Source organism: Larimichthys crocea, chromosome VI, assembly GCF_000972845.2.
Source record: "Larimichthys crocea isolate SSNF chromosome VI, L_crocea_2.0, whole genome shotgun sequence".
In the NCBI taxonomy this organism is placed as follows: Eukaryota; Metazoa; Chordata; class Actinopteri; family Sciaenidae; genus Larimichthys; species Larimichthys crocea.
Genome location: NC_040016.1, coordinates 10,063,046 through 10,089,921, shown reverse-complemented (window position 1 = coordinate 10,089,921; position 26,876 = coordinate 10,063,046). Strand labels below are relative to the sequence as shown.

General features: G+C 42.1%; 1 protein-coding gene across 4 annotated transcripts in view; it reads left to right on the top strand.

Moving 5' to 3' along the window:
- celsr2 (cadherin, EGF LAG seven-pass G-type receptor 2) overlaps window positions 1-26,876 on the top strand; it is a 61,442-nt gene that overhangs the window by 13,290 nt on the left and 21,276 nt on the right. For all 4 annotated transcript variants that reach the window (XM_019269474.2, XM_027279133.1, XM_027279132.1 and 1 more), the window contains exons 2-5: window positions 9,644-10,351; window positions 18,946-19,168; window positions 24,309-24,424; window positions 24,536-24,624. In XM_019269474.2, the coding sequence (XP_019125019.2) occupies window positions 9,644-10,351; window positions 18,946-19,168; window positions 24,309-24,424; window positions 24,536-24,624 (1,136 nt within the window). The remainder of the gene's footprint in view (window positions 1-9,643; window positions 10,352-18,945; window positions 19,169-24,308; window positions 24,425-24,535; window positions 24,625-26,876) is intronic.

The window sequence follows — 26,876 nt, the reverse complement described above, 5'->3', positions numbered from 1 at the left end:
CATGATAAACTTCTACTCCCTCGCTCTTTAACCCACATCAGCCCTGCTTAGTGTCGGTCCTGGACTTTTTTTTTACTGGGGTGTTAATTGAACCTCAGCTTGCTGACTGGTATGAGGGTGAGGATTAAATCCTGTTGTCCTGCTGGGTGCTTTCTGTTCCCGTATGTCCACCTGAGGTCCTTTCCCATGAAACCACAAAAACAAAAACCGCCTTCTTCAGCTTTAGTTTGGCACATGAGCCAATCTTTGAATCATATTCTGGCATTTTTCTCAATTACCAGACATGTTTTGTTTTAAGTATACAGCAGCATGTGTTGGAACAGTTGTGGCTCCAGTTGTCTTCTGTGGTTTTAAACCTCGTCTGATTTCACTCTCACCCGGATTTACAGTTCAGTGGGCCTCATGATGCGGGGGCCCAGCACCTGTAAGGTTCAGTCTCAAACTGGCCATAAACATGTCAAGGTGACGACATAACTGACCTCTGATTGTAGAGGGCAAAAGCTTCAGAGGGAACCAATTCAAATGTAATAAATTAGTCAGGGTCCACACACACACACATACTGCACATACTGCAGCAGAGCCCCAGTAATTAATGTACGTGATTCAAGGCTGTTCCAAGGGCAAAGCATTTAAATCTAATTAAATTACACTGTGTCCTGTTGTTGGCCCCACAGGCACTGTACTCTCAGGTCGTGGCTTTGTGGTTTGTTTGGTGTGATGTGTCGTCTCTCTGTGACCTTGCGTGGTTTGGTGTTTGTTGGCAATATGCAAACATGACACTTCTGACGGCAGCTTCACACTGTATTAGCTTGTTTTTTTTTTGTTTTTTTTTTATCTTAGTACCTACTGCAGAGGCCTGGCAGAGACAGATGTTCTTCCAGTTTCAGAGCCAAGACACCTATTACAAAAAGAGATATTAAAATAAATAAATAAATAGTTTTTTAATATTAGGTAATAAAAGTTATTTATCAAATTTGTTGCATCTTTAATCGTCCTTAAATTCAAGAGAGCTCCAGAGCTTTCTTAAGACACAAACAGAGATGGACACCGTCTGAGACACATTGCAGAGTGACTTTATAAAAATATCACATGTAAACTGTATTTCATTTAGTTGTTGTTTTCTACTATTTTCACAGGATTAATATCCTCTAAAAAAATTTCACCTTAAAAACATCAATATTCTCCACAGTTGCCATCACGGTACTGAGTTCTCCTTTATTATACATTTTCTCTGATGTAACAGCAGCAGATTTTCCATCCCTGCTCCACTTTAATTTTCTTTTAGCTTTCTGTTTCCCTTTCAGCCATTTTGCTTTTATTTCCTCCCTTTTTATTTATTTATATACGCCATCAAAAATATATTTAACCAGAGACTTTAAAAGTCTGACACGTTTACTATCAGAAGTTCACTGAAAATCAGAAAATGTGATGATTCTTGGGCATATTCTTAAGTTCTAAATTGCATCTTTTTTCTAATCTGTAAGCAGGTTTCTGGACATTTATTGTCATTGGGCAGTTCTGATATTGTTGGGAAGTTTAAGTGTGATCTGAAGTTATAACTCCAAGACAGAGTAAGATCTTTGACACACAGTCTGCAGCAATAAACGTGAGCCCAAATCTCACTGCTCCAAACAAACAACCAAACAGAAAATAACACTCTGTTCATTTCTAAAAACTAATTAAAACCTGATAAGTTTGCAGAGCAGCTTGCTGGTTCATGCTGCAAAGACATCCACAGGCCTTATTCCTCCAAAGTGATTTTTAATTTATGATCTCCCTATTGATCTTGGAAATGGCACCCCGGCTTTGCGCTCTTTGATGTAGTGAGTACTCGATGCGTGCTTCCCATACTGTAGTGTACTGATGCTGAACAACTAAGACAGGCTCTGCTCAACCTCATTACCTTCTTACCCGGAGGTTCCCCCTAATCATGACACACTTACACAGAGAAACACACGGCCGCCTCTGAAGGAGTATCGGCCGCTCCGGATCGCAGCATTAATGCACTTTTGTGTGATTGGGACGTTCCTTACGTGGTTTCATTTAGACGTGTGACGAATGGCTGCTTTAGAGAGCTGCTTGAGTGCGATTATTTATCGTCTCTCCACTGTCATGATGATAAATGGTATTTTTATAGCGTCTGTAATGTGTTTCCCCTCCCCACAAAAACTGGAAGGTGTTTTCATCGGTTCAGTCTTTTAACCTGTGCATTAGGAGGTGGAGCAGCCAGGGATGAGGTCTCTGCCCTGCTGAAGTGTCTCTTTGGCAAGACACTGAATCAATAACGGGTACAGAGTTAATGTGAAAATCTTGATAACACCTTTGCAGTTCTGCCTAACAACAAATTATCTATTCACCACCGAAAGACTGCCTCTAATTGCATGACAGACCTGCAGAGTAAAGCTGTGAACAGTCTTTTTTTTATTGGTGACCGCAAGTGTAAGCAGAGCTAATATCTCACATGTTAATCGGCCTGATGTTAATTGATACATTACATTTTACACTTGACAGAGTTGTCTGCAGCCGTGGTAGCAGCTCTGTGAAGCTGTACTAAGCTTCAGCTAAATGGTAACATGCTGACGTTCAGCAGGTATAATGTTTAATTATGTTCATCATCGTAGTTTATCATGTCAGCATGCTATCCTATTTACTAAGCTGCACTCAGGTCTCAGGGCTAAGGTATGAATATTATGTTCAATTTATGTCATAGTCTGTAAAGAGAGAGCTGCCTAAATCTGACACACTGGACCATTAAATCCAAGAGATGCTGCCTTCTGCACGTGGTCAAAAATATCTGCCTGAATTTCGGGACACGTCAGATGTGTCTCACAAGGTGTAATTGTTTAACGTGTAAAGTCGGGATGCATAACATGGATATCAAATGGAACAGCCGCTTTTATATTTATAACTATGATTGGGGAAGTGATATACGTACTGTACATTTATCATTGGCCTGGTACTTGTTTTACGTCACAACCTGTAAATCGTGTGTCGTGCGACTTTAATTTACTGCTGTTTTTCAGTCACTTTCTCAGCCATTCGAATGCAGCCGTCTGTTTTAGTTGATGAGGACCACTTTAATTTTCTCTGTGAGGCTGGAAGCAGAAACCTGCCCCGATGCTCTATTCAATCCTCTGCAGGCTGTATCTAGAGGAGGTGCTGGTGCAGCCCACTGACCTTCAGTCCACTGAAGGTGACGCCTTCACCAGCGGTGTCCTTTGGTCGCTTTTGTCACGGTTTTCAGATCGGACTCACACCATTTGTAGCTTGTTGTCCCCTCCTATACGCAGACAAAAAGAAGAAAGGGAAAAAAACAACTAATTTAATCTTTAAACAGAGAGAGAAGAGCATAAATAAACTCACCAGCGCAGGCGAAGCTGCGAGGGAGCAGGTCGGGGGGTTACTGTTGCTCTGTTGTGGTTGATGTCTCTGTCCTCCAGTAATTTGGTCACACAGTCCTTCTGATCTCTATCCACCATGACTTTGTTGACATTTTCTGGGATTCAACTGTGAGATTTGATGGCAACTTCTAATTAGGCCAGTCTCAGCGATTTGTTCTTTCTGTCTCTCTCAGCAGTCTATTATACCCGAAACTAAGATCCCTAGCAGGCTTAAAACAGAGATACGTATATATCTTGTTTTGATTATATGCGTCTTCATTGCAAACACTCTGTGTTCCCTCTGCGCTCATATAACATTGTGTCAGTGGAGTATTTGTTGTTCATAATTCTCTTGACGGGAGTCATCAATATTTCAGATACGAAGCTGTACACCCCCCCTCCTCTCCTCTCCTCTCCAAACCTTCTGGCTGATAATTTATGTTCTCTGTGCGGAGGCCTCAACAGTCAAACGTGGCCTTTGTGCGTCTCTGAGAGACTCTTCTCTGTAAATTATAACGAGTCCGCTTGTATACGTGCTTCTGTTTATCATCAGAGATCAGTCCTGTAGGATTTCTTGGTCCTGTTTTTATATCAGGACAATGAGCAGTAGAACCTTCAGAATATTTTTGTTTACATGCTGCATGATTTCAAATCAGTCAGCCTTGAAGACACAGAAACAGCTGTCTTTGCTATAGTTTTGATAAATCTGTAAATTCAAAAGCACAAAACTCACCAAAATCAGCGATCCCATCTTTAAATACAGATGCTACTGTTTTAAGATTTTAATGAAGCTCTGTTCCTTTCCCATCACCTACACCTCCTACACCTACACTCCTCCTTCAATGTACACTCTCTGCTTAGCTTGTATTGACGTATGGATCACCACCACCCACCCACACATATGCACACTTGCGCATGAACACGCACACACACACAATGCCGTACACAGCCTTGGCAGTCCTGCAGCCTCAGTGTGTATTTAATCTTTTCCCTGGCGCCACTTCCTAGCTGAGAGCATTCCTGGCACCCAGAGGCCCAGAGGGGGTCGAACTCTGGGCTGAAAGCAGTGTCACACTTCAGAGCTGGCACCTCATCTAGTTACCAACTAAGCATCCCTCTTTTTCCTCCTTTTTGGCCCCAAAACGCCCCGCTTACCCTCCGTTCCTGAGCGAAGGATCCTTCCACGGAGAATGACCTCTTTGAAGGATGGTCTGGTTCCTTTCAGGGGAGATTCTCCTCGCGCTCAGTTTCCCAGCGCTGCGTCTACGTCTGGAGCTCTGCCCGAGTTCCCATCCAAGAATGTGAATTGGCAGAGGACATAATTAAGGCGATGTCTGTCCTTATATGTGGCCTAACCTTTAAGAGCCTCTGTTCACTGAGAGCTGTGTTTTTCTGGCTCCTGTTTCTGCAGAGTATCAGTTATAATATGACCTGAATGGATGGAGAGAAAACTGTTATTCTGTGTTTGGCTGAGGTTGAAAGTAGATTGTTGTTCGCCGGGTTTCTGTCAGGTTAGAAAACAGCTCAGACTCTCCAGTAAATAAAATGTTGCTCTCACAACACTATGACAGTGTAGTAGCACCGCTGCTTTACTGTACAGCACTTAATATTGTGAATTTCCCGCGAGGCTTGGCAGCTGAAACGCTCCTCTGTCTAAAACCTGGATTCATAATAAATGAAACTGTCAGATTTACACTGTTAGATTGTAGCAGCTTGGAGAACTCACCTTGATTTCAATAAGCTCTTTGTGTGTGTGCGTGTGTAGCAGCAGTGTTTTTCTTATGTGACAGATGAAGACTCTGGTTTTCTGGTTTCTTTAGAGAATTTCGCTCTAAACATCAGGAGGTCTGTGTTTAAACCTGTGTAATGGTTTGTGGAATGTGAAACCAAAGTATGAGTATTTGTCCTGACAATAAAATTATAGCCAAAGCAATGAGGGAATATTAAACAGAACATATCTAAAGCAAAAATTCCCAAATTCATCTGCTTCTAGTTTATCAAATGTAGTATTTTATTATATTGAACTGAAGGCCTTTGGATTTTAGACGATAAAAAAACATAAACATGCTTTTTAAACTGTTTTTCCACTTCTCTGCGGCGTTGGCTGCCACCATGTTGGCGGTCCTGCCTCTTCCGCTTCTCGGCTAATCTAAAAATCAGCAAAGACGTGGATCATCAGTAGACGGGAAGCAGGCCGAATGACGCCTGGATGCACAAACAAGCCATCGGTAATGGCACTCACCTGTCAATCAAAGCATCCATACTGTTAATTATGCATAACTTTAAGCCTTAATATAATTTGAAAGGGTGAGTTAAATAAAAATTCAGACTCAGTACAGTTGTCATGTTCGGGGAAATTAGCTATAGAGACCAAAACAGTTTTTTGTACCAGGCTGTAAACATGTTTATTTCTGCTGTGAAGTTGGACATTTGAACATGGGGACTTGGACATGGAGACTGACCTGTTTTGTAGCCAGCCTCAAGTGGACGTTAGAGGAACTGCAGGTTACCACTTGGTGTTGGACTGTTGGACAAAACAAATTGTTTAAAGGCTCGAGGAAATCATGATATGCATTAAGATCAGTGGTTGCCACCTCTTTAGCCCGTCTGTCTTCTTGTCACCCCTCGTCACACCTTAAAGGTCAACGTATCCGTGCTCGTCCTCTTAGATCGTTTTTATTTGATCGTTCATAGAGGTTAATCGTCATTAAAACAAAGATCACTGCTGTCCTAAAGTAATAATCAACGGATTATCTGATCATGAAAACAAACTTCAGCAGCTCATCTCTAGTTGTAAATTTGTCTTTTCTTGGAAAGTGTAAACTGTGAGCTGTGGCGCGTTTCGTCTGCTTGTTATGTTCTGTGTGTTTTCTCGTGTTTTCTTGTGTACACAGGTGTGTGTGTGTGTGTGTGTCTCTGTGTGTGAGAGTGTGTGTGTTTACAGTAAAGTGTGAATTAGAGGAGCGACCATGCTCCTCTCTGTCCTTTGATTTTTCCTCCCCCCACTTCCTCTGCTAAGGCCCTGTATTATTACAGTGCTGGAAGCGCTTGACTGAAAGCAGAAGGATTAAAGCCGTGTCAAACATGCTTCTCTGTCTCACTTCCTCTATGACCCTCCCTCCCCCTCCTCCCTTTTCCTAACTCCCCCCCCTTCCCTTGGCACTATGTGTTTAAACTCGCCCAGTGCCAAAACAGGGATCTGGTAACTTTGGGCAGTGCTGTTTGTTTGTGTGAGTTCTGCTCGCAGGTTCTGCTCTCTGGCCGGCGTCCAGACGCCCCAAACAAAGCGACCCATTGATTATTTTGGAGGGAGAGGCTGAGGCTTGTTTTCATGACACATTTGATTTGATTAAGCCTGTTTTGTGTTTGCTCTCGAGGCTACAGAAACCTGCAGGCCAGCGGTGTGATGGACAAAATGATAGTGGCCTCTCTCCACCAACTCAAAGGGGGAAACTTTTGAGGGACAAAAAGAACAGTTGAACTCGTAAGCAGTTAAACGCGCCATCGCCCAGATTTACTTGGTCTTTATGATTTGTGCACCTGTTTTTAGATCATTGAGCTCGATAGTGATGTCTCAAAGGCGACTGACTCAAGAGAATACTGGGAAATGAAAGTAAATTCAGATGTTGCTTCTATTTATTTATCCCATATTTACCGGTAGATGCCATAGTGACTGTGGTTCAGCAAGAACATTTACCAAATACAAAAGTGAGTCATGGCTTTAAATTATTAACTCTGATGGTTTGCATGCTTAAAAATAACTTAAACTTAAAACGTTTGTGTTTAAACATACACTTAAAATTAAACAGAGACATTTATTTTGCTACTGCCACTGATTGAGGGCGTAAATCTTGTAATGTTTTATACAACTTAAGGTGCTTTAATATTTAAAAATGTCCTAATTTATGTTTTATTAGGGTTAAGAAATATCAACCTGTTCAACAACTACATTTGAAATGAACTGGGATGTGATTTAAGGTCATTGGAGGCATGATTCTAGACAGATGTACTACGACTATGAGACTACGAGACGGCTGAATGATTCTAATTTGTACTTTTATTGCAGATTTTCTCCGTCTGCTGGATTCAGAGAAACTCTGAAGCTCTGGCTGACACAGATCCAGAGTCTGCTTGTTAGCCACATCCAGAACTTCCCTTTGTGTTCTTTGTTCTTTGTGATTGGATGGTTTAGGATCGAGCCTGTTTTCTTTATAATTTTACTCCTCGGTGAGCAGGCCCATGACTGCTCCGGTCAGTTTTACTGATTTGTAAACGTGGTTACAGTAGCAAAGCAAGCATGAAATAAGCTTAGCAAAGACATACGTCGGTATAAAGGACATACATAGGTTAAGTATGTGAGAACCATTTATGTTTTATTCACCAGCAGCAACATCTGCATATAAATAACAACCTAACGTGGGAATGAATGAACGGTACAGTCAGGCCTATTATATAATAGCAGACAAAACACTACATGTCTACAGTCAAAGCTCAATGAATGGCTCATTGGATGTATAGAAGATAAAACATTAACAGGATCTGCTATCACAGCAAGATAAAAGACAAGAGCTGAGAAAATGCTGTAACCCTTGAATTCAAGGCTTTCAGTATGGCATGTATAATGAAGCAGCATCACTGCTTCCGGACAAAGAAAACAAAGCGTTTGTTGTGAATACAGGCGTGAAATTGCTGATTAGAAACTTGGACTGTACTGAAAGAAAACATACACTTGTTCCCTCTTAGTCTTGGCATACGTCTGTTATCTGCCTTTGGCACATGAGAAGAAGACAAAAACACTCTCTGAGCCAAGGATAGGAGTAAAAAAGTGTCCATTTATATACCATCTGTGGCTTTAAGTCCTTCATCATCAGCTGGTTTTGCGTTTACAGTAACACCCGTGTTGTTACTCCGCTTACACGTGAGGGTTTACCACAAATACCCGGACCCACTGATACAGGAGCAGGTGCTGTATAAATCCTCCTTCATGCGTGTACCTGCATCTATCCTGTTGTAGCAGCTGATCCCTGGGTTGATGCTGCAATCCCTGGGGACTTTTTAATATAAAATCAAATGAAAAGGATGTAAACATCCTGTCATTTAAAGGATCTGTTTCTTATTGTCTTATTGTCAACAAAAAGGCCACGAAAAGGCCAAAAACCAAGGACACTGTGTATTCACAGCCTGCTATATCTTGTTTCTCTGTGCCATAAAGTGTCATTGTTGTCCAGTTAATGAGCCACAACATTATACTGGATTACACTGCTTTTCGTTATCGTGAACATGGGCACTGCAGTTTAAGAGTCTTGTGATTTAGTCTCACGTTTTAGTGCCTCTATCTGTGGTGTGAAAACATCAGATTTTCACTCAAGTCAGTTAAAGTGAAAGTGCGTCCTGCTCATTCAGTCAGAAAAATCTGAGCGCACCACACACAGTGTCTCTCCTGCCGGGCTGCTGACAGCGCTGTCAGCCAAAGAGCGAATAACGGTGGACAGCAGCAGAGGAGGTTGTGCAACCATCTGGGCCAAACATTGTTTTAGCCGCCTGCACTTACAGACATCACCAGAAGCTGAGTGTCGGACACGGTGCCTTTGGTTTCCATCACTGTTATTTTTGTGGTTTGTGGTCAATTTGAGATCTGTGCTGTTGCTTCTGCATCACTCTGTAAATACTCACTTTTGCACAAAGTGTGTATTAATACATTTCTGAATAATATTTGCTAATACCTACAGTACCCAGCTGCATTATTTTGTTTTAAAGTATAAATTCAGGACCGTTATTTAAAGTCAGAAAGTATTTGGAGACAAACTAATGTATTGTTGGTTTTAATCTTTTAATGGGATTTGTTGATAATTACAGAAATATCAAATATTTCCAGCCTTATGCTTTTACATAAACAATCTGGTCCAGCTTTCAGCCATCACACAGCCTTCATCAGTGGATTGAGGGTGAAGGGAACATCCTACATCTGTCTCCATGACAAGTGATGAGTCTTCCTGTCATATGTTGCCTGTTTAGTCAGCTGTTTCCCTCCTGTGCAGTGATTTAAGGATAATTTCCCTAGGAAATTTACAGCCGCAGAAATGTGAAACAAAACATTGTGCATCAAGTAACGCCGTAACTTAAGACCTGGAAGTACATCAAGTTATCTTCACCCAGCCTGATCATCAGTTGTTCTCATTTATTTTGGACTTATTTTGGATCACAAACCACTCGCTATGAAATGTTCGTTAGTCCGACGTTGACTTTTTTCCTTGTGTTTTCAGATGGTGTCCACTCAGTGTCAGCCCAGTGCCTCCTTCAAGTCACCATCATCACCGATGAAATGCTGTCCAACAGTATCACACTGAGGCTTGCCAACACTTCCCAAGAACACTTCCTCTCCCTGCTGCTCGCCCAGTTCCTGGACGGCGTGGCCCGTGTCCTGTCTGCTTCCCCCGAAGACGTCGTCATCTTTAACATTCAAGACGACACAGACGTCAGCGCTCGCATCCTCAACGTCAGCCTGTCTGTAGCCGTGCCTGTGTTGGGTGAGGGACCCCATCGTCAAGGAGGGCTTGGCCAAGGAGGTGACAGGCCTGGCAGAGGGGTCGAAAGTGGAGGTGGAGAGTTTTTCGGCTCGGAGGAGCTCCAGGAGAGGTTGTACTTGAACCGCAGCCTTCTCGCTAAGATTTCCTCCCAGGAGGTTCTTCCCTTCGATGACAACATCTGCCTCCGTGAGCCATGTGAGAACTACATGAAGTGTGTGTCCGTGCTGAAGTTCGACAGCCTGGCGCCGTTTGTTGCATCAGACACCATCCTGTTCAGACCCATACATCCCATCGCCGGGCTGCGCTGCCGCTGCCCCACCGGCTTCACGGGAGATTACTGTGAGACGGAGATCGACCTCTGCTACTCAAAACCCTGCGGAGCCCACGGCGTGTGTCGCAGCAGAGAGGGAGGATACACCTGCGAGTGCTTTGAAGACTACACAGGTGAGACGTCTCATTTTACAAAAGCAAATGACCTCGCTTGTTTACTGTTACAAAGCCTGTCAAGTTTTTCATTATCACATCATCTCATTGTGCTGCCTGCTTCACCTACGGTTCCTAAACTATGATTGGACGATCACTGTTTGGGGACAGTGGTTTAGCAATCTGTCCTGCATGAGTTGCCACTGAATAATTATCCCGTCTTCAAATGTATTGCCACTAAAAGGTGAAAGGTCACCATTTCTGCCAAGCTGTCCACATGCAGCCTTCAAAATGTAAATTTCTTCTCCTTCACAAAGATCCCACGGGGGCTTTAATGTCTACATCTGTCCCATTCACTCCCCTCTTCAACTCTTTATTGAACCTGCTGCTTTATAGACGCAGACTGTCCTGTACACTGATGAAAAGCTGAGTGATGAGTTATTGACTGAGTAACCCTCTTGCAGTCAGCTACTGGAAGTGAACAAACAAACAGGAGCCTATAAACGGTCACATTTCCGTAGCAGAAGATTAAATGATCACTTTATTTTTATTTATCGTCCCGCTGCCATTGAATAACCTGTATGTCTATATTATTCACACCTACACTCAAAACCTCATCCCGAGCTGTAGGAGTGGACTGTAAACATACAAAGCACAGGAAAATCGATGATAAAACAAACCTCTGTTTCCCTGCTGATGTCTATTTAAAGGAACAATCTTTACTTTGTGTCGGATGTTATTTGCGGTGAAGAAAAAACAACACCAGCTTCTCTGTCCAGAGTGTCGTGTCGCTGAGTGGAATAATGGAAGGAAATTATTAATTATAGATGGCTACAGATGGAGAGCGTCCTCTGGCTGTAAAGCACCTCGTAATAAAAATACAGCAGATTAAAAAAATATATATCTCAAAGCACACAGCATGCCGAAGCAGAGAAGACCGAAGTGTCTATTTTCAGTCATAATGAAGAACTAATTTATTACTGTTCGCAGCAGAATTGCCGACCAATTGAAGGAATTATTATTCGGTCTCTGCTCCAAAAATTATTCACATCCTCAAAGGGTTAAAGACTGTCTGCTTGCTCGTTTTATCGTTAGGGGAAGAAGGGAGAAGTTTAAAAAGAGTTTAAAGAGGAAAGGGGATTAAACATGCTAATTTATACAGTATGAATATTAGGGTAGTTGCCCCATCTTTGTGTTGAGAGGTTAAGTGGGTCAAACTCTGACTTTTTAATGTGATTTAGAGTTTCATCTTGTCTTTGAAGTACCGTGCTAGTTGGTTTATTATATGAACTGGTGTCAGTGTTCAAGTACTGTACTTCAGTGCCATTTTAATGGATTTATTTCACTTCTGTGAACTCAGCTTTACTTCCTGTGATTACATCGACATACAGTTATTTTATTAATACAGTATATAATAAACAAATAAATTCTGATGTACTATTAAAACTTATGCTACACAGCAGTATATAAAATACTTGCAGTTCCTCAAATGTCCACTTGAGGCTGGCTACAGAACGATCTCCATAAGTCCCCATGCTAATATGTCCAACTTCACAGCAGAAATAAACATATTTACAGTGTTGTACAAAAACTGTTTTGGTCTCTATAGCCAATTTCTCCATTCATGGCAACTGTACTGAGGCTGATTTTCTATTTAACTCACCCGTACAAATTATGTTAACGCTTGAAGTTATGACCACATTATGCATAAATGTGGTCATAACTTCAAGGGTTAACATAATTTTATTTATTTTTTTTGAACACTCAGGCGTTATTCGGCCTGCCTCAAGTCGAAGGCGGAAGTACATTTTGCTGTAAATACTTTTCTCCTTCTACTCAAGTCATATTCTTAATGCAGGGATATATCTCTATAAGGCTGAACCTTCACTCTGTACAGTTATACTTTCTCCAATGTAGTGGAACTATGCATAAACTTTATATGAATAATTGATAACACAGTATAACATAGTAATAATATACACTATAACATTGTCAGTATTTGCAGTTAAAAACTATTTATACACATGTATTCGTGCACTGGCAGGTTTAAAACTGTAAAACTGTAAGGTTTCAGACACATTTGGCAGATACACTCAAGAACAAGGAGTTTTGTTAGTTTTGAAGGAGAATGAAGGAATATTAAATAAATACAAATGCAAGTACATACAAAAAATATATAATCTAGAGACTTTTTATGTGACTATAAACGTATTAGGTGCATTAATAAACACTTAAAAAGTCCTTAAATCAGCTTAAGACTACAGTATAGTGCATTATACTTTCTATATAGTATATGCTTATATGTACTTCTTTATATAGATCATATAAATGCTAAATGGAGGAGGGTTGAAATTCTGCAGTGATTGATGTTAGAGATGATACTTTGGTAATATTTTAGGGCAGAGTCACTACATTTATGTGCAGATGTTCAGCAGCTGTGCACTCAGCACTGATGAAGGACCACTTTACTTTCTACTTTTGTAACGTGATTTTAAACGGAGAAAAACGCAGCTCACTCAATCTGTATCAGGCTCGACTGAGGTGCTGAAGCTAAAGACGATCCAACTCGATGAAGAAAAGCATCCGTACTCTGAAATCTGAGCATGAATCTCTTTAATAAGCGAGCTTTCCATCAGGGATGTTCTTCAAGGTAAAAACCTTCACATTTCCCTTGAAGACAGTAAAGAAAGCTTTATTATTAAAAAGATGCTTTCACAGATTTCAGCGTGTAGATGATTTTCTTAATTAAATAACATCTGATTTTCACTTCAGCTACAGATCACATTTACTGCCAAAAGAAAGGTCTCGTTCACATTCTTGTCTTTGTGCTCTCGGTAATGCCATCGCTTCCATTATTCCCCATCGAACGTTAAAAGGTTTTAACACCTATTTATGCCGCTGTTTGTGAAGTCTGAAATAGTGTCAGTGTTTGAACGCGTGGGCTCGGTCACTCAGAGTCCAGGCTGATTGGCACTTAGGTATTCTTGTGCACAGGTGTGGGTGTTGGGAGCTGAACTGCAGGTGCTTTTAACGTGAATCAGCAGAGACAGAGGGCGATTGTGTGCGTGGATGAAGTGGGCGTATTTTCATTTGGTTACACTGAAAACAGCAGAGCCCACAGTCAACTACATTAATCACCATCAGGAGGGAGTTTAGATCCCCATAGCTCCAGTGTGCAGGAGTTATCCCGAGAGTTAAATGTGGTGATGAAGTTGACGATTGAGGATGTTTGTCTGATCAAACAAGGCATTCCTCTGTGATCTACAACTCCCACTGTTCTGCTTTGGTGACCATTTAGCGCTGAGTTTGTGTGTGCCAGAGTGAGTGCTAAATTACTCAGCTGTGATTATGTGTGTAAGAAAGTCTGTGGTATGCTTATGTGTTAATACTGTTTCTGTGTGTGTGTGACTGTTGGGCCGTAGGCGTTGCCAGATGGTAGCAGCAAAGAAAATGAAAAAATATAACCGCCATCGTCTTTGCTGTTCTTCAGAAGGACAAAGCGAATGATTCGGATCGGCTGAGTCATTCTGTTGAAGTTTTTTTTTTTACCTCTCCCACATGCTTCACTTAAATACGTGTTGTCTTTTCTTTTTAAAGACTGTCTGTATGGAAATGAGTGAATTACACCATCCTGCATGTGTTTCTGCTGACCTCTTCCTCTCTGTGACGAGAGAGAGTCTGTTTTTTCTCTTGTAATCCATTCACTAAACCAGAATGCGTTCATGTTATTTTAATGTGCAGACATGCTTTTGGATCAAACACTGGTGAATGTTCCCACTCCCATTTTTAAATTTTTTAAAATTCTTACACCAATGTTTGAAATCAGCACCTGCCAAGCACTGAAAGCCACTACAATTAGAGAGAGAGATGGCATGGAGTAAAGTAAAAACATTGCCAGACACATGGGCTGGTTTTAAAATCAGAGTACTGGCAGGCTGTTGTTGTGTTCGGATGCCAACCAATGCGACCTTTTATCCCATTAATGTACATTTTTTTGGCAAATACCTCTTTCTTAACCACTACCAGTGCTGTCTTGTTCGAATTTAAAATCTGCATCCTTAAGGGTTCATTTAGACAAGATTAGGCACTGCTGTGAATCGACGCATGGTTGTGCATTGGTGTGTGAGGGTGGGGTCAAGAAATAACTTTTTAATTAACCGATTAACCGGCTTTATCGAGACTGGCGCTCACTCACTCTCATTCACTCTCTACGTCGCTCAATCACCGTTCGCTCTCTCTGTCTCTCTCACTCAAACCAGAGGAAACTTCTCGGTGTCTCTTGTTTTGCAGCGTAAATTGCGAGCCAGATACAGATTTAGAAGTTGGGTACATGAAATAAACAAAGCCAGAACGCAACAGGTAGTGTATCAGTATTCATGAATCCACCTGGATAGTCTAACATTTCAGGCTGACTGTGCAGCAATTTGACCGTTCTGATCGCCTCATTGGCAGCTGCAGCGTGACATCGGGCTGCATTTTTCCAAAAGTTGTGTTCGGCTCAACTTCTCTGCTGCAGGTCACTGCGTTCTTTGGCGGACACCCCTGTGGCCCACATCGCCACAGCCAAAATGCACTATTCCGACTCAAATGAATGGAAAAACCTGTGTTTTCACAGCAGCGCTGGATCCTGTCTGAATGCGGCCTAACAGTGTGGAGCTCGTTGAGATCATTTTCATGTAAGATAACACGAGGACAGGCACTAAAAACTAGTCAGCAGTTTGTGTATTTAATGTAGATCTATCTACTTCTTGATGTTATGCACAGTCACCGTCTTTTTATCTCTGAGAGTTTGAAATGTCTCTTTCTCAGCTGAAGGGAAAAAAGCAGAGAGAGAGAGAGATGCAACAAAGATCCCAGCTGCTGCTCTCTCACTCACAGTACTTGCTTATAACACATAAAAGTGTTGGTCCTCGGGCTCTGGATGACCTGTAGTGATGAGCAGATCTGATCACAGATACAGCTCGAGGTCATGTATCTATTCTCTTATTGATCACCTCATCTCATTATACACCTCCGTACTCCTGAGCTGGTTCGGAGTCTCTTGCTGTGTTGATCGTGGATCCTGCTCTCAGCTTCCCCGAGCTTGTTGTGTTTGGTGTGTCTGGAGGGATTCACCCAATCGATGATGTTCATCTGTTACCTAGCAGCCGAGACACACCTGTTCAGGTTTTGGACCTCGGAGGAAACTTCCTCCGCAGGAGCAGCTTGAACACAGGGGAGGTGCAAAGTTACACTGCATCTTTTGTTAATTTTCTTGTTGCGTTTAATTATAAATGTTGCTTTGGATTGTTTACTGGCTTCGATAAATAAGATCTCTTAGCGTGAATATATCTGAAGCAAGCCTCATGCTTGTTATTTGTCACATTTACTGTGTGATGATCCTCTGGGATCAGTTTATAATAAACTGGTAGAGCCATTAAATGCTACAAGTCCATTTTGCTGATAAATTATCGCCTGCTTTTTTTGATTTTATGTTGGAGAAAAACAAGAATAATTTTGCTAATGTGTTGGCTGACCCGTTAAAGGCCCTGTGTGTAGGATTTAGTGGCATCTAGCAGTGAAGCTGCAGACTGCAACCAACTGAATCACCCACCTCGTATCCCCCCATCATCCCCCAGTCATGTAGGAGGAACTATGGTGGCTGAATTTAGTTTGTACTGTAGAAACATGGTGATGCAACATGGTAGACTCCATGTAAGAGGACCGGCTCTCTCTGTAGATATGAAGGGCACAACAATCATTCTTTTCAGGGGATCATACATTAATAAAAACATGCTTCTGAATATTATATTTCTGCCAACATATCCTTACAGACTGGGCTTTTAATATTTTGAATTATATTCCACGATATATCTGCTTTGTCTGATGTTTAAACGTGACTTTTAATCCATCCAGTCACCCCTACCTTCATATATACGTATATATAATGTCTATATAAATGTGTTCATCAAAAACAGAAATCGAGGAACTGAAGTGTCTCCTCCTGTCCAAATAAAAACAGCATCTTGGATTTGCTGCCATAATCATTTATTCTGGCTGCAAACATAGGGTATGGGCAGTGGGTGGACATATAGAGTGTAAATAGAGCAGAGGAGACGTGTTTGAATTATTGATCGAGATATTCTGTAGATTTGTGACTGTGAGCCCATCCCTGCCCCGCTGTGCTCCTCACCTGGCAACGTGGTGGAGACGTCCCACAGGGATGGGATGAACACTGAAAAGCATCACTGTGGTCGAGCGTATGTATACACCTGTACCAAAATGCAGTGTTAGATAGTGAAGCACATTTCGGTGTCACAATCCGAGCATCCCTGTTTAATACAGCTCTGTTTGCTGATGCAATGTTTGACCGCTGTGACTGCTTAAAGAAACACAAGTAGTTTATTGCCGACAGCAAGTTGCTGAATTAATAACGAGGCAGACAGCACTGTAACAGAAAGGTTTTATTTTCCAACTGGGTGGCCAGCAGCAGCTGTTTGTCATCATGAGTAAGAACATGACAGCAGTTTGTCCTGTGCTGACCGGGTAGAGCAGGTTTATCGCTCCATTTTGTTGCTTCTGAAACAGAGCAGGACCGAGCTGTGTTATAAGTTTTTATACCACTTTTTAAAAAAAGAGCACATTTAGTATGTTTTCATTAATGGCTTTGGCTTAAAATCCAATTCATTTGGCGTCTTACAGATCAGTTAATCATTACAAAAGCATAACTAAAAAGGCCTTTTGAAATGTAAGGTTGTGAACATACAAGTAAAAAGAAACCTGCATGAATAAAACCTTTAAATAATGAAAGGCTGAGAGTTTTCCAGCTTAACAATAAGGCGTCAGTCCTGCAGTTATAAATGTTAGTCAATCTTTAACAAAAGGTTTTGCCTTCTTCCAGGAGGTCAACAGTTCACGAGAGGAGTCCTCTTCTGTGAATTTAAGATCAGGCAAGCAGTCAAACCAAGCCATGTCGGTAGAAGATGTAAACCCGCTAAATGCGGACCCACGACCTGGCAACCCAGAAGTTATTACTGTAAAGCTTTTATTAATTAATTAAAATCCTTCCTTCAGCTTTAATCGTTGTGCTCTGAACTTCTCTGTAATTTCTTTCTGTAAATTAAAAAAACGTCTCGTCCAGCATCTGTTGGATTCACTTTGACTAAATAAACAAACCCCAACAGCGGCAGAAAGAAACTTGCTCTCAGCGGGCTGTGAATGGAGTGATTAACAGTCAAAGAGTAAATAAAAGGCCTGTGTGTCAGTGGTGTTGGATGAAGATGCGTGTTTGTGTGCCAGTGTTACAGTAGTGCTGTAGCACACAGTGGAAGTCTTCCACACTGCTGGCTGAATGGCTTTGACACAAATTCCAGCTCACACATGAGGGAGCGTGCAGTCTCGCCTGAGCAACTACTGCAACCTCCCATCCGGAGGATCCAGACAAACGGCACACGTGAGCCGGGCCGCAGGGCCCGAGGAGGACGATGGTCCAACAGGGACACAGTCTCATTGTCTGTGCACATCCGGCATGCTGCTGTACTCCTCTTCCCCTTCAGATTGATTCACCGTTTGCTTTTTTTGGCCTGTAGTGTTGCTCAGCTCAGTGTGATCCATCACAGCGCCGAACGATTATTTTCAACTTTGATTAATCTGTTGATGATTTTCTCCGTTATTGAATTGAATAATTGTCTATAAAGTATCAATATGGTCTTTTAAATATTGTATTTTTGCTGATCAACAGAATGTTCAGTTATCAGAGAAGACGGAGAAAACCACCAAATAAATTTGTGACATCTTTGCTTTGAAAACACTGAAAGGATTCATTAATTATCAAAATAGATGACTTATTTTCTGTTTGTCAACAAACTGATTAATTGACTAATTAGTTCAGCTCTGATATGATTAATGCTGCCGGTGTGGTGTGTGTAGGTTTGCCTCTGAAAGGTGAATCTCTCGACTCGATATGAATCTCCATAAACTGTTTGTGATAAAATACACGTGTGAAGCTTCAATATAGATATTGTATTTGGAGAGACTTTCTGTAAATCAGGCTGGATAGATAGGCAGAACATGACATCGACATTGTAATGTAAAAATGAACTCAAATGTCTGTTCGGTGCGAAAAAGGCTGAAAGTAATCATCATGATCCACCACAGTCTGCAGAAACTGCAATAATTTCATTTGACGGCCTCGGAGTCTGAATGCATAAACACTTCCAGCTCGCTGCTTTGAGACGTCAGGTCGTCCCACTGAATATAAATGCAGCACAAACTGCAAACATATCCCCAGAGGGAGGAGGAGTCACGCTGGGTGTGACACAGAGGAGAGAGAGCGAGTTCAGAAACATTTGAAGAGAAAGATTTTGACTTCTTACTCCTCTGATACACTCTGACAATAACGTCTTTATTTATTTTTCATCTCCTCCTGTACGTTTGAATCAGTGCGGCTGTATATTTTAGGTGGATGAGGTTACATCTCCTATAATGGCGCATATAGGGGCCGCTGCAGTGGCAGAGAGAAGGCATATATCAGGGTAAAGTCCCTGAGGTGGAAGCCACAGGGATGACTGAGGTGATGCTGCTTGTCACAAACAATATTAATCCTCATTTCTTTCTCCATCCTCCTCTTTGTCCAGGCGAGCGCTGCGAGCTGTCCTCCCGCTCAGGCCGCTGTGCTCCGGGAGTCTGCAAGAACGGCGGCTCATGTGTCAACCTGCTGGTCGGCGGGTTTAAATGCGAGTGTCCGCCGGGCGGCTACGAGAAGCCCTACTGCGAGATGACCATGCGCAACTTCCCCCCGCACTCCTTCCTGACCTTCAAGGGCCTCCGCCAGCGCTTTCACTTCACCCTCTCTCTCACGTAAGCACCCCCTCCTCCTCCTCCTCTTCCTCCTCCCCTGCAACAAGCTGGAGCTCACCTGGATCATCTATGCCGCTCCATCCTTTCAGTAATCTGTGATTCACTCTTCATCCGCCCCCACATCCTACTCCTACCAGCTGAAGTGAACAGCCCCTCTCCACACCTCACATTTACGTAACCATAATGGTGTTTAATAGCAATAATGGGCTCGCTGAACAACAGCCATTTTCTGTAGAGCCACTTCTGGTATCAGATTATACTTACTGTGCTATAAATACAGCGTGCCGTACATCAGAGGTGTGCATACTGTACTGAAGTGCAAGGCTGTGACAGTTGGACAGAAGGTGAGCAGAAGGTGCTTCATTTTGGGAGAGGAGGCTTGCATAACATGAGGATGTTAATCCTACAGCCAAGAGTGAGTCTGATCTTATTACAGTCAGTATCACTGGTCAGTTTGAGCTGTGAGTCAGCGCCTGGCCTATTTCAGCAAGGTGAGGCTGTCATTATACAGGATGTGTGAACAGCCGTGTTGTAATTTGAGAGTCTGAGTTATTCTTTAATAACTAGGAACCCCTTTCAGATTCTCCCCGTCATTATTTATACGAAAATATTGATTTGTGCAGCTTTAATTACACTTTCAGTGAGAAATTTAATTATGAGAGTTTTGGTCATTCTGTATTATTCAGTTTTAATGTGAGCTTCAGGCTAGTTTTTAGTGTTTGTTCTGTATGTGTTCAATAGGGTAGGGTAGTGGATGTAGTCAAATCAATTCATTCAGTTAAGTCATTAGTTTATTTCATAGCCCCAAATCACAAAGGAGGCTCACAGAGATTTACAATTTGTACAAAAACATACAGGATATATATAAAAATATCAGAAATCATATATAAGAATGTGAATGTGTAGCTGGAACATAAGCCCTCAAAACTTTATTTTTTGGACCTTGATTTGACAGTAGCAGCCCGAACAGTGACAGAAAAGTGAAAATATTCCTGTAACAATCACACTAGGATCACACGTTCAAGGAAAACGTTAGAAGACTGAGAATAAATCTCTGTTCAGAGCCTTTTCTCTTCATAAATTCATGACATGAGACGTGCAAACAGCGATGTCATTGTTAATGCTAGCACTTCCTCTGAGAAGCGGAGGTGTTATCTCGTGTCATAATTAGCGTTCAGTAAAAATAGCAAAGATTTGAGCACAGGGTTCTTTCTCTCTCCTACATAGCACAAAAAGTCTTGTTTTACATCATCGCAAATGTATTTTCTCTTACGGTCGGTCAACTTGTGTCAAAATCATCATCACGATCGCGGTGTAGCAGGCTGAGAAACTGAAGCTGAGGCGTTTAATCTGTGTGGTTGATCATTTGGAGGTGGTTTGTTGGGAGGGGCGGGAAGTGCTGCTTCAGAAATCAAGCAGATGAGCCTCGAACACTGAACACATGCAAAAAACAGCAGGTGGTCCAATCTGCATGAATTCTTCATGGGATGAAATGTAATCAACGATAAAAGCAGTCCGATCTGTTTGATATCTGTCACAACAAGTGACAACAAATATCACCTCTCGGATGGTATCACAGGCAGTGTGTTCTGCCATTTTGCTGTAGTCATTGTGATACATGTCACCTTAGACGTGCTTGGCAGGGGTTGACACTCACAATGGCTGCCAGTGGAAATAATATCCCCCTTGTGAGCTTTATGGACTCGGCCCTTCTTTAAGCATGGTTCAGATGACATGTCTTTTTTGATGGAGAACTGCTCAAACCAGTTTTGAAAGTGGTCTACATTTCACTCGCAGGTCACAGAAGCTGTGAAGTAGCTGCTGTGTAAAAGGTGCCGATACTGAGAGCTCGAGGCAGGTGAGGTCAACAAGTGCCTCCTGTTACCTGAGCCTGCGCCGATCAGGTTCTCCCAGAACGAGCTTCTGTTTATGATGAACGGCTCAGGATGTGGATCTTGTTCACTCGGGAGTGACGGCTAATTTTAGGTCTCATTCTATCACCGCTCTGGCTGTGAACTCTGCAATTAAGGCTGAGATTTCACAAGAAGTACAGAGTGTTACGGATCAGCATAAACCTGATTTAAACTCTTTTCTCATCTGGATTTCTCTAAAATGTTCTCTTGGTTGGACTCATACAAGAGCAAACGTGAAACAAGATAAAAGAGTTCACAGCCATGCTATGTAAGGCTAACATCAGCATGATAACAGGCTCTCAGTAATAATATTAACACACTGATGTTAAGCAAATTAAACTAATTTAAATACTTCTGAAAGTTATTGCAGTTTAGCCTGTGGGGAACATAAATGTCTGCACCAATCATTCTGATATTTTTTAGATATTTTAATATTTAAATCACAAATGTTAGTCTCATTAGTCAAGTTTCCATCCAAATGTCCAGAAAATTGGCAAACAAAAGTGCAAATGAGTGTGTGTTTTTTGATTCACTGTTCTTTTGCGAATATTAGAAACTGGGCACATCAAGATAAACAGTTGATGGCACTAATTCTCCAGCTTGATGCCATTAAACCATTGCAGAAGAAGAAAGCGAAACAGTATGAGGGTAATGAAAAGACCTCAGTTACAGCTCAAACGATGGAAATATTGTGTTTAGAAACATTACAGATCTGTTGTTTTCCATCTCTTCAGTTGAGCAGATGCTTCACTGGACGTTTAGCTCACATCTTTCACGTACATCATGATTTTTCCTCTAAATCTGTTTCCATTTCCGCATTATGCTTTTAACAACACACCGACCTTTCTACATCTGTCAGGTTTCCCAAAGTAATTGAGATTCATCCTCTGGGGACTATGATTGTCTGTCCAATTTAATTGGACCGAAGTGGTGAATTGATCGACTGACACTACCATCCCTAGAGCTAAACATATACAGTATATATTTAAAGTATTAGAGTAACAATACCTCTCTTTTTTTCCTGTTATATATATATATGAATCATCTAACACAGATTTTTGTATCTTCACACTGTAGGCTGTAAAAATTGGCTCCTCTTTTTTTTCTTCTTCCTCCCCACTGCACACTCCTCATTCATCGCAGCATGTTAGCATTGCGTGACACGGTTCTCTACATAAGGGCAAGACTGGTTGTTATTTTTACTGATGGGTGCCTAATGTGTCATGCAGTGATGCCAGTTGAGTGAGTATTTAGCTCCGGTTGATTACTCTCATAGTTCAGAGGGCTCGGGGGGGCAATGAGGAGAAGCCTTTTAAATCGATCCGTCAGAGACGAGGAGGCTCCCGAGGAGGAATGGACTCTAGATCTTAAGTCTAGTTGGCGTTCTCTATTTTTTCCTGGATATGTAGAAGCGACTGTATGTGACTGCTCTGTCTGTGCTCTGTCTGTGCTGTTATTATCAGCTGGAGCATCAGCATCCTCTTTCCTCCGAGGTCATGATTATCGTTTTTCCTCAGTAAGCAGGTCAGCGATGCCGTGCCCCCTGGCTCCTCTCCAGCTCAAGAATACTGCACAAACAGCATCATTTACAGTATACCCTCAAACCATGAAGACTGAAGGAGGTTGGGTGGGCGGGCTGGGGGTTCACGGCTGCTCATGTTGTCTGAGGGGACTGTAGATATTTGCAATGACTAAAAAAGAAAGAGCTTAAATGGACACTGTGTTTGGGGTTAGAAGAAGAAGAAAGCCATCATAACTCTTTGGTTTTCAGTGTCACAGACCCACTTTTTTAAAATAACTCATTAGTCCTGAAGCTTTATATTGATGGAGTAAGTGACCAGAAAATACAGATGCCAGAAAGTCGCACATGACTCTCAGCTGGCAGATGTGCACGGGAGACTCAGTGTTGCGTCCCCTGTGGGATGGATAATGAACAAATCTGGTAGTAACTGCTGGATTTTTTATTTTTTTATTGTAACACACTTTCACACATCACAGCGACCCATTTCCACAGGATCAGATTTACGACCACAAACCACAGCTGACAGGTAAAGCATGGTATTTTTAAACTATGTGCTTCACCCCAACGTACTTTGATCCGACAGCGAGACACCCGTCGGCCGTCTGGTCCCAGAGTTTGAACCATGTGTGCACAGATGTATTGAAATGTGCATTAATATGCGAGGTTCATGTAATACTGCGGCTCTGGTTTCTGGTTTCACCATCAAGATGCAAACAGAAATCTGAAACTGAGGCTGTGGTTACAGCACGGGCAGCTGTCTGTGTCCTCCTCCATGAGAAAATATATTTTGAAGCTGTCGTTACTCTGAACGGTCTTCCCCTGTTTCTTACTCGCTGTAATGCATTTCCCCCCCCGCCCGGCTGCTTTGACATTGCCCTAGTTTCCTGTCTCTGTGTTGTAGTGTGTCGTTTAATGTGGATATCTATTCATGGCACGCAGATCCTGTATTCCTTCACTTATTTTCCCTCTGACTTGTCCTTGTGTTCATGATTAACCTCATTATCTGTTCAGTGATCTTTGTAAACCCTCCGCATTGTTAAATCTTGAGCTCATCTTCAGGATAGTAAGTTACACGTCACGCTGTATTACCGTGTGGGACAGGAGCACTCCAGTGTGAAAGGAAAGCAAGGTGGATGTGAGGGGATGGGGATAGATATATATTTAAATGGGTCAAACCAGACCACTGCCCTCTTTTCTTTTCTCTTGTCTCTGTTGACGTGGAGTACAGGCATGTGCTCTTTTACAGTACACGTCAAGTCTAGTCTACTATCTGTTGTCCTTATTTTTAAAGGCTGGTGATTTGTGGCACCACTTCCAGATGTTAAAAGATGTTAAAAAAACAGGAAAGAAATACGTAGTTTCATTAGAAAGGTTAACATGAGTTAATAGTACATTTCTTGAGCACTATTTCCTGCCGTGGATTAATACACATTTGGTGCTCTAGTGAGTAGTTTTACGGCAGCGGTGTATGTAGGTTTGAGTGAAAATAAATATATAATCATGACCTGGTTCATCATTATAAATGAATGTCACCCAGTGCAACAGTGTGACTCACGGGTGTGTTTTTTTTTTCTTTCTGGACAGCAGTTGAGGTGAACGTCAGATGATTCAATTCATGTGGTTCAAATAATACACAGATAGAATAGTGATATCGTTGTGAAGTGTCAAATTTAATTAAATTAAAAATCTGTTTTGTTTTTTTCAGATTTGCTACCAAAGAGCCAAACGGTTTGTTACTCTACAACGGGCGCTTCAATGAGAAACACGACTTCATCGCCATGGAAATCATCAATGAGCAGATACAGCTCACCTTCTCTGCAGGTAGAACGCTTATTTGTTCTGTATCATTTTAATGTTACATCAAAATGTTTCAGTTTTTATTTTGTTTCCCAGTGTGTTTGCAGTTGTTGCATCTCTTTGATTGTTTTCCAGGTGAGACCAAAACTACAGTTTCACCGTACATCTATGGAGGCGTCAGTGACGGCCAGTGGCACGTGGTGGAGGTGCACTACTACAACAAAGTATGATCCACGATGAAGACACAGAAACTCTTCAAACACACTAATCTTGTACTGGGTGTATTTTTCTTCACAATGCAGAAGAATAACAAGTATAACTTTATCGACTAATGTCACAGTATCTATAAACGTTTGCTTGCTTGTTATACTTCTGCATTTTAAATATTGATTTACACTTATTTGCTCCTTGTAGACTCAATTAGAGGATTGATACCACTCTTATAAATATGAAGCTACCTTCAGCAGATGGTTGGCTTTACCAAGAGCTTGGCTCCATCCAAACATGCATTAATCGACACTTTACCGACAAAACCTGAAGTCTAAAAACAACACATTGTGTTTGTACAGGTGGTTACGTTCAGATTTTGTTACCTCTGGAGAGCCCCCCTTATCTTTATGATAAGATAAGCTAACTGGCTACCTTCATATTTCCTGTACAGACATGAGAGTGGTGTCAATCCTCTCGTCTAATACTCTGCAAAATATAGAAGGGTATTTCCAAAGTGTCAAAATATTCCTTTTAATGAGGGTGAGCGATGTGAACCATCACTATGTTATGATGTAGGATTCCCCCTGTTCTATTTACTACACAATAGCTGACATACCTTTAATTAAATCTGTCTGCTGCTGCTCCCCTCGTCACTAGCAAAATACCAGACATTACCGAAGATGTTCAGAATGAACTCGGTCACAGGATTGATCTGCTGCAGACGTCAGACGGTGTAATATTATAGCACTAAAGGTTTCTGTGATGACAGGCAGCTGACGTGCTTTCTCATTAAAAATCTTTGTCCTCAGGACATACTCAGAGGACTCGCTGTAAAGAATGTAAACCAGAGCGAGGACAGGAAACTATAAGTTTGTTGTAGTGCCTCTTTAGCGCTGCTGCCGCTCTGTCAGACTGAAGAATCGCTGCTGACAGGCTGATGATCTGGAAGAGAGCCAACGTGCCAACTAGACACTGACGGAGGGAGACACTCAGACAAAAGAGGGGAGGTGGGGGTGAATGAATAAAAGCTACCAGAGTTGGAAGTTTTTCCAGACACGCTCAGCCTGGACTAAATATGTTTTTGATTAATATATTTCCCTGTAAGAACATGACAACAACTCAATCAGTGGGGGAATGTATGGAGCTGTTTGTCTCTGCTCTTTCAGTACTTTTCCCAGCCAGGACCAACACACAGGATGTCACATTTTTAGTCTATTGAGGAAGTCACTTTGCATCATAAAGATGTTGCCAGGCAACACCCCCGCTGCTCACATTTTCTATTCAGTGTCTATGATAACATGGCTGTGTCAGATTTTAGCCAGAAGAAGTGACAAGGAGGGGAAGGGGGAGGGCCTGCTCGTCTTTTTTGACTGAAAACTAGTTGCTTCTTTGCCAAGAAGACATTATAGTCTCCTTAATCGCTCTGGTGCGATACTATAAAGTCAAATTACTCTTTTGTTGTTTTCCTGACCTGGAAGTTTAAACATCTGTAAGTGTGCTGCATGATTTGGTTTGTACAGTATGAGCTCAGGAGCAGATTTCTGACTGTTACAACAGCTGAATGTCTCTATGAGAACGTGGCAATGTACCATCATTGAAACCCTGATTACCAAGGGAGGCTTAAACCTGAAGTTATCTCGCTAACCCGTCTGATTACGGTGGCCCATTAATTGCTGATCCAATTAGCTTTAATAATCACATACTAACTTGATCAAATCTTAATGGTAATCATAATATATCCTGTATTATTTGTACCCGTGTTACCGGTGTGCTTCTTATACATTTTGGTCCTAACATCCCAAATGTTTCCGGGGTCCACCCCCCATCTCTAGCTGAACTAATCCTCCACGTCCTCCTCTCTCGTGTTCCTCCATCCTGTGAGTCGCTGAGGTAGAAACATGGCTCCTCCCACTGGAGGTATCCCATGGTGGCCCACTCTGACCCATCCCTGTCCGCAGGGGGTGGGGCAGGGTGAGACAGGGAGGGGGCATTTTAGATTGAAATGTGGCTTTCAGGATAGTGGGGGACTGTGGAGAATGGCAATGACCGCTGCCTTTGTGTTAGGCTCTGCTTCCTTTGGGACCATGGGCAGTGAATGATGCGGCCCCGGGGAAGGTGCCCCTCACTCTCTGTTCTCCGGCGAGGACAGAAAAGCAGAGGCAGGAGAGGAGCGAAAGGAGGTTATAGAAAAGCCGAGAGAAGTATTGACTCGGTCTTTGAACGGGGACGCTGCGCTTCAGGGCCAACCCCTCATGTTGCTATGGTT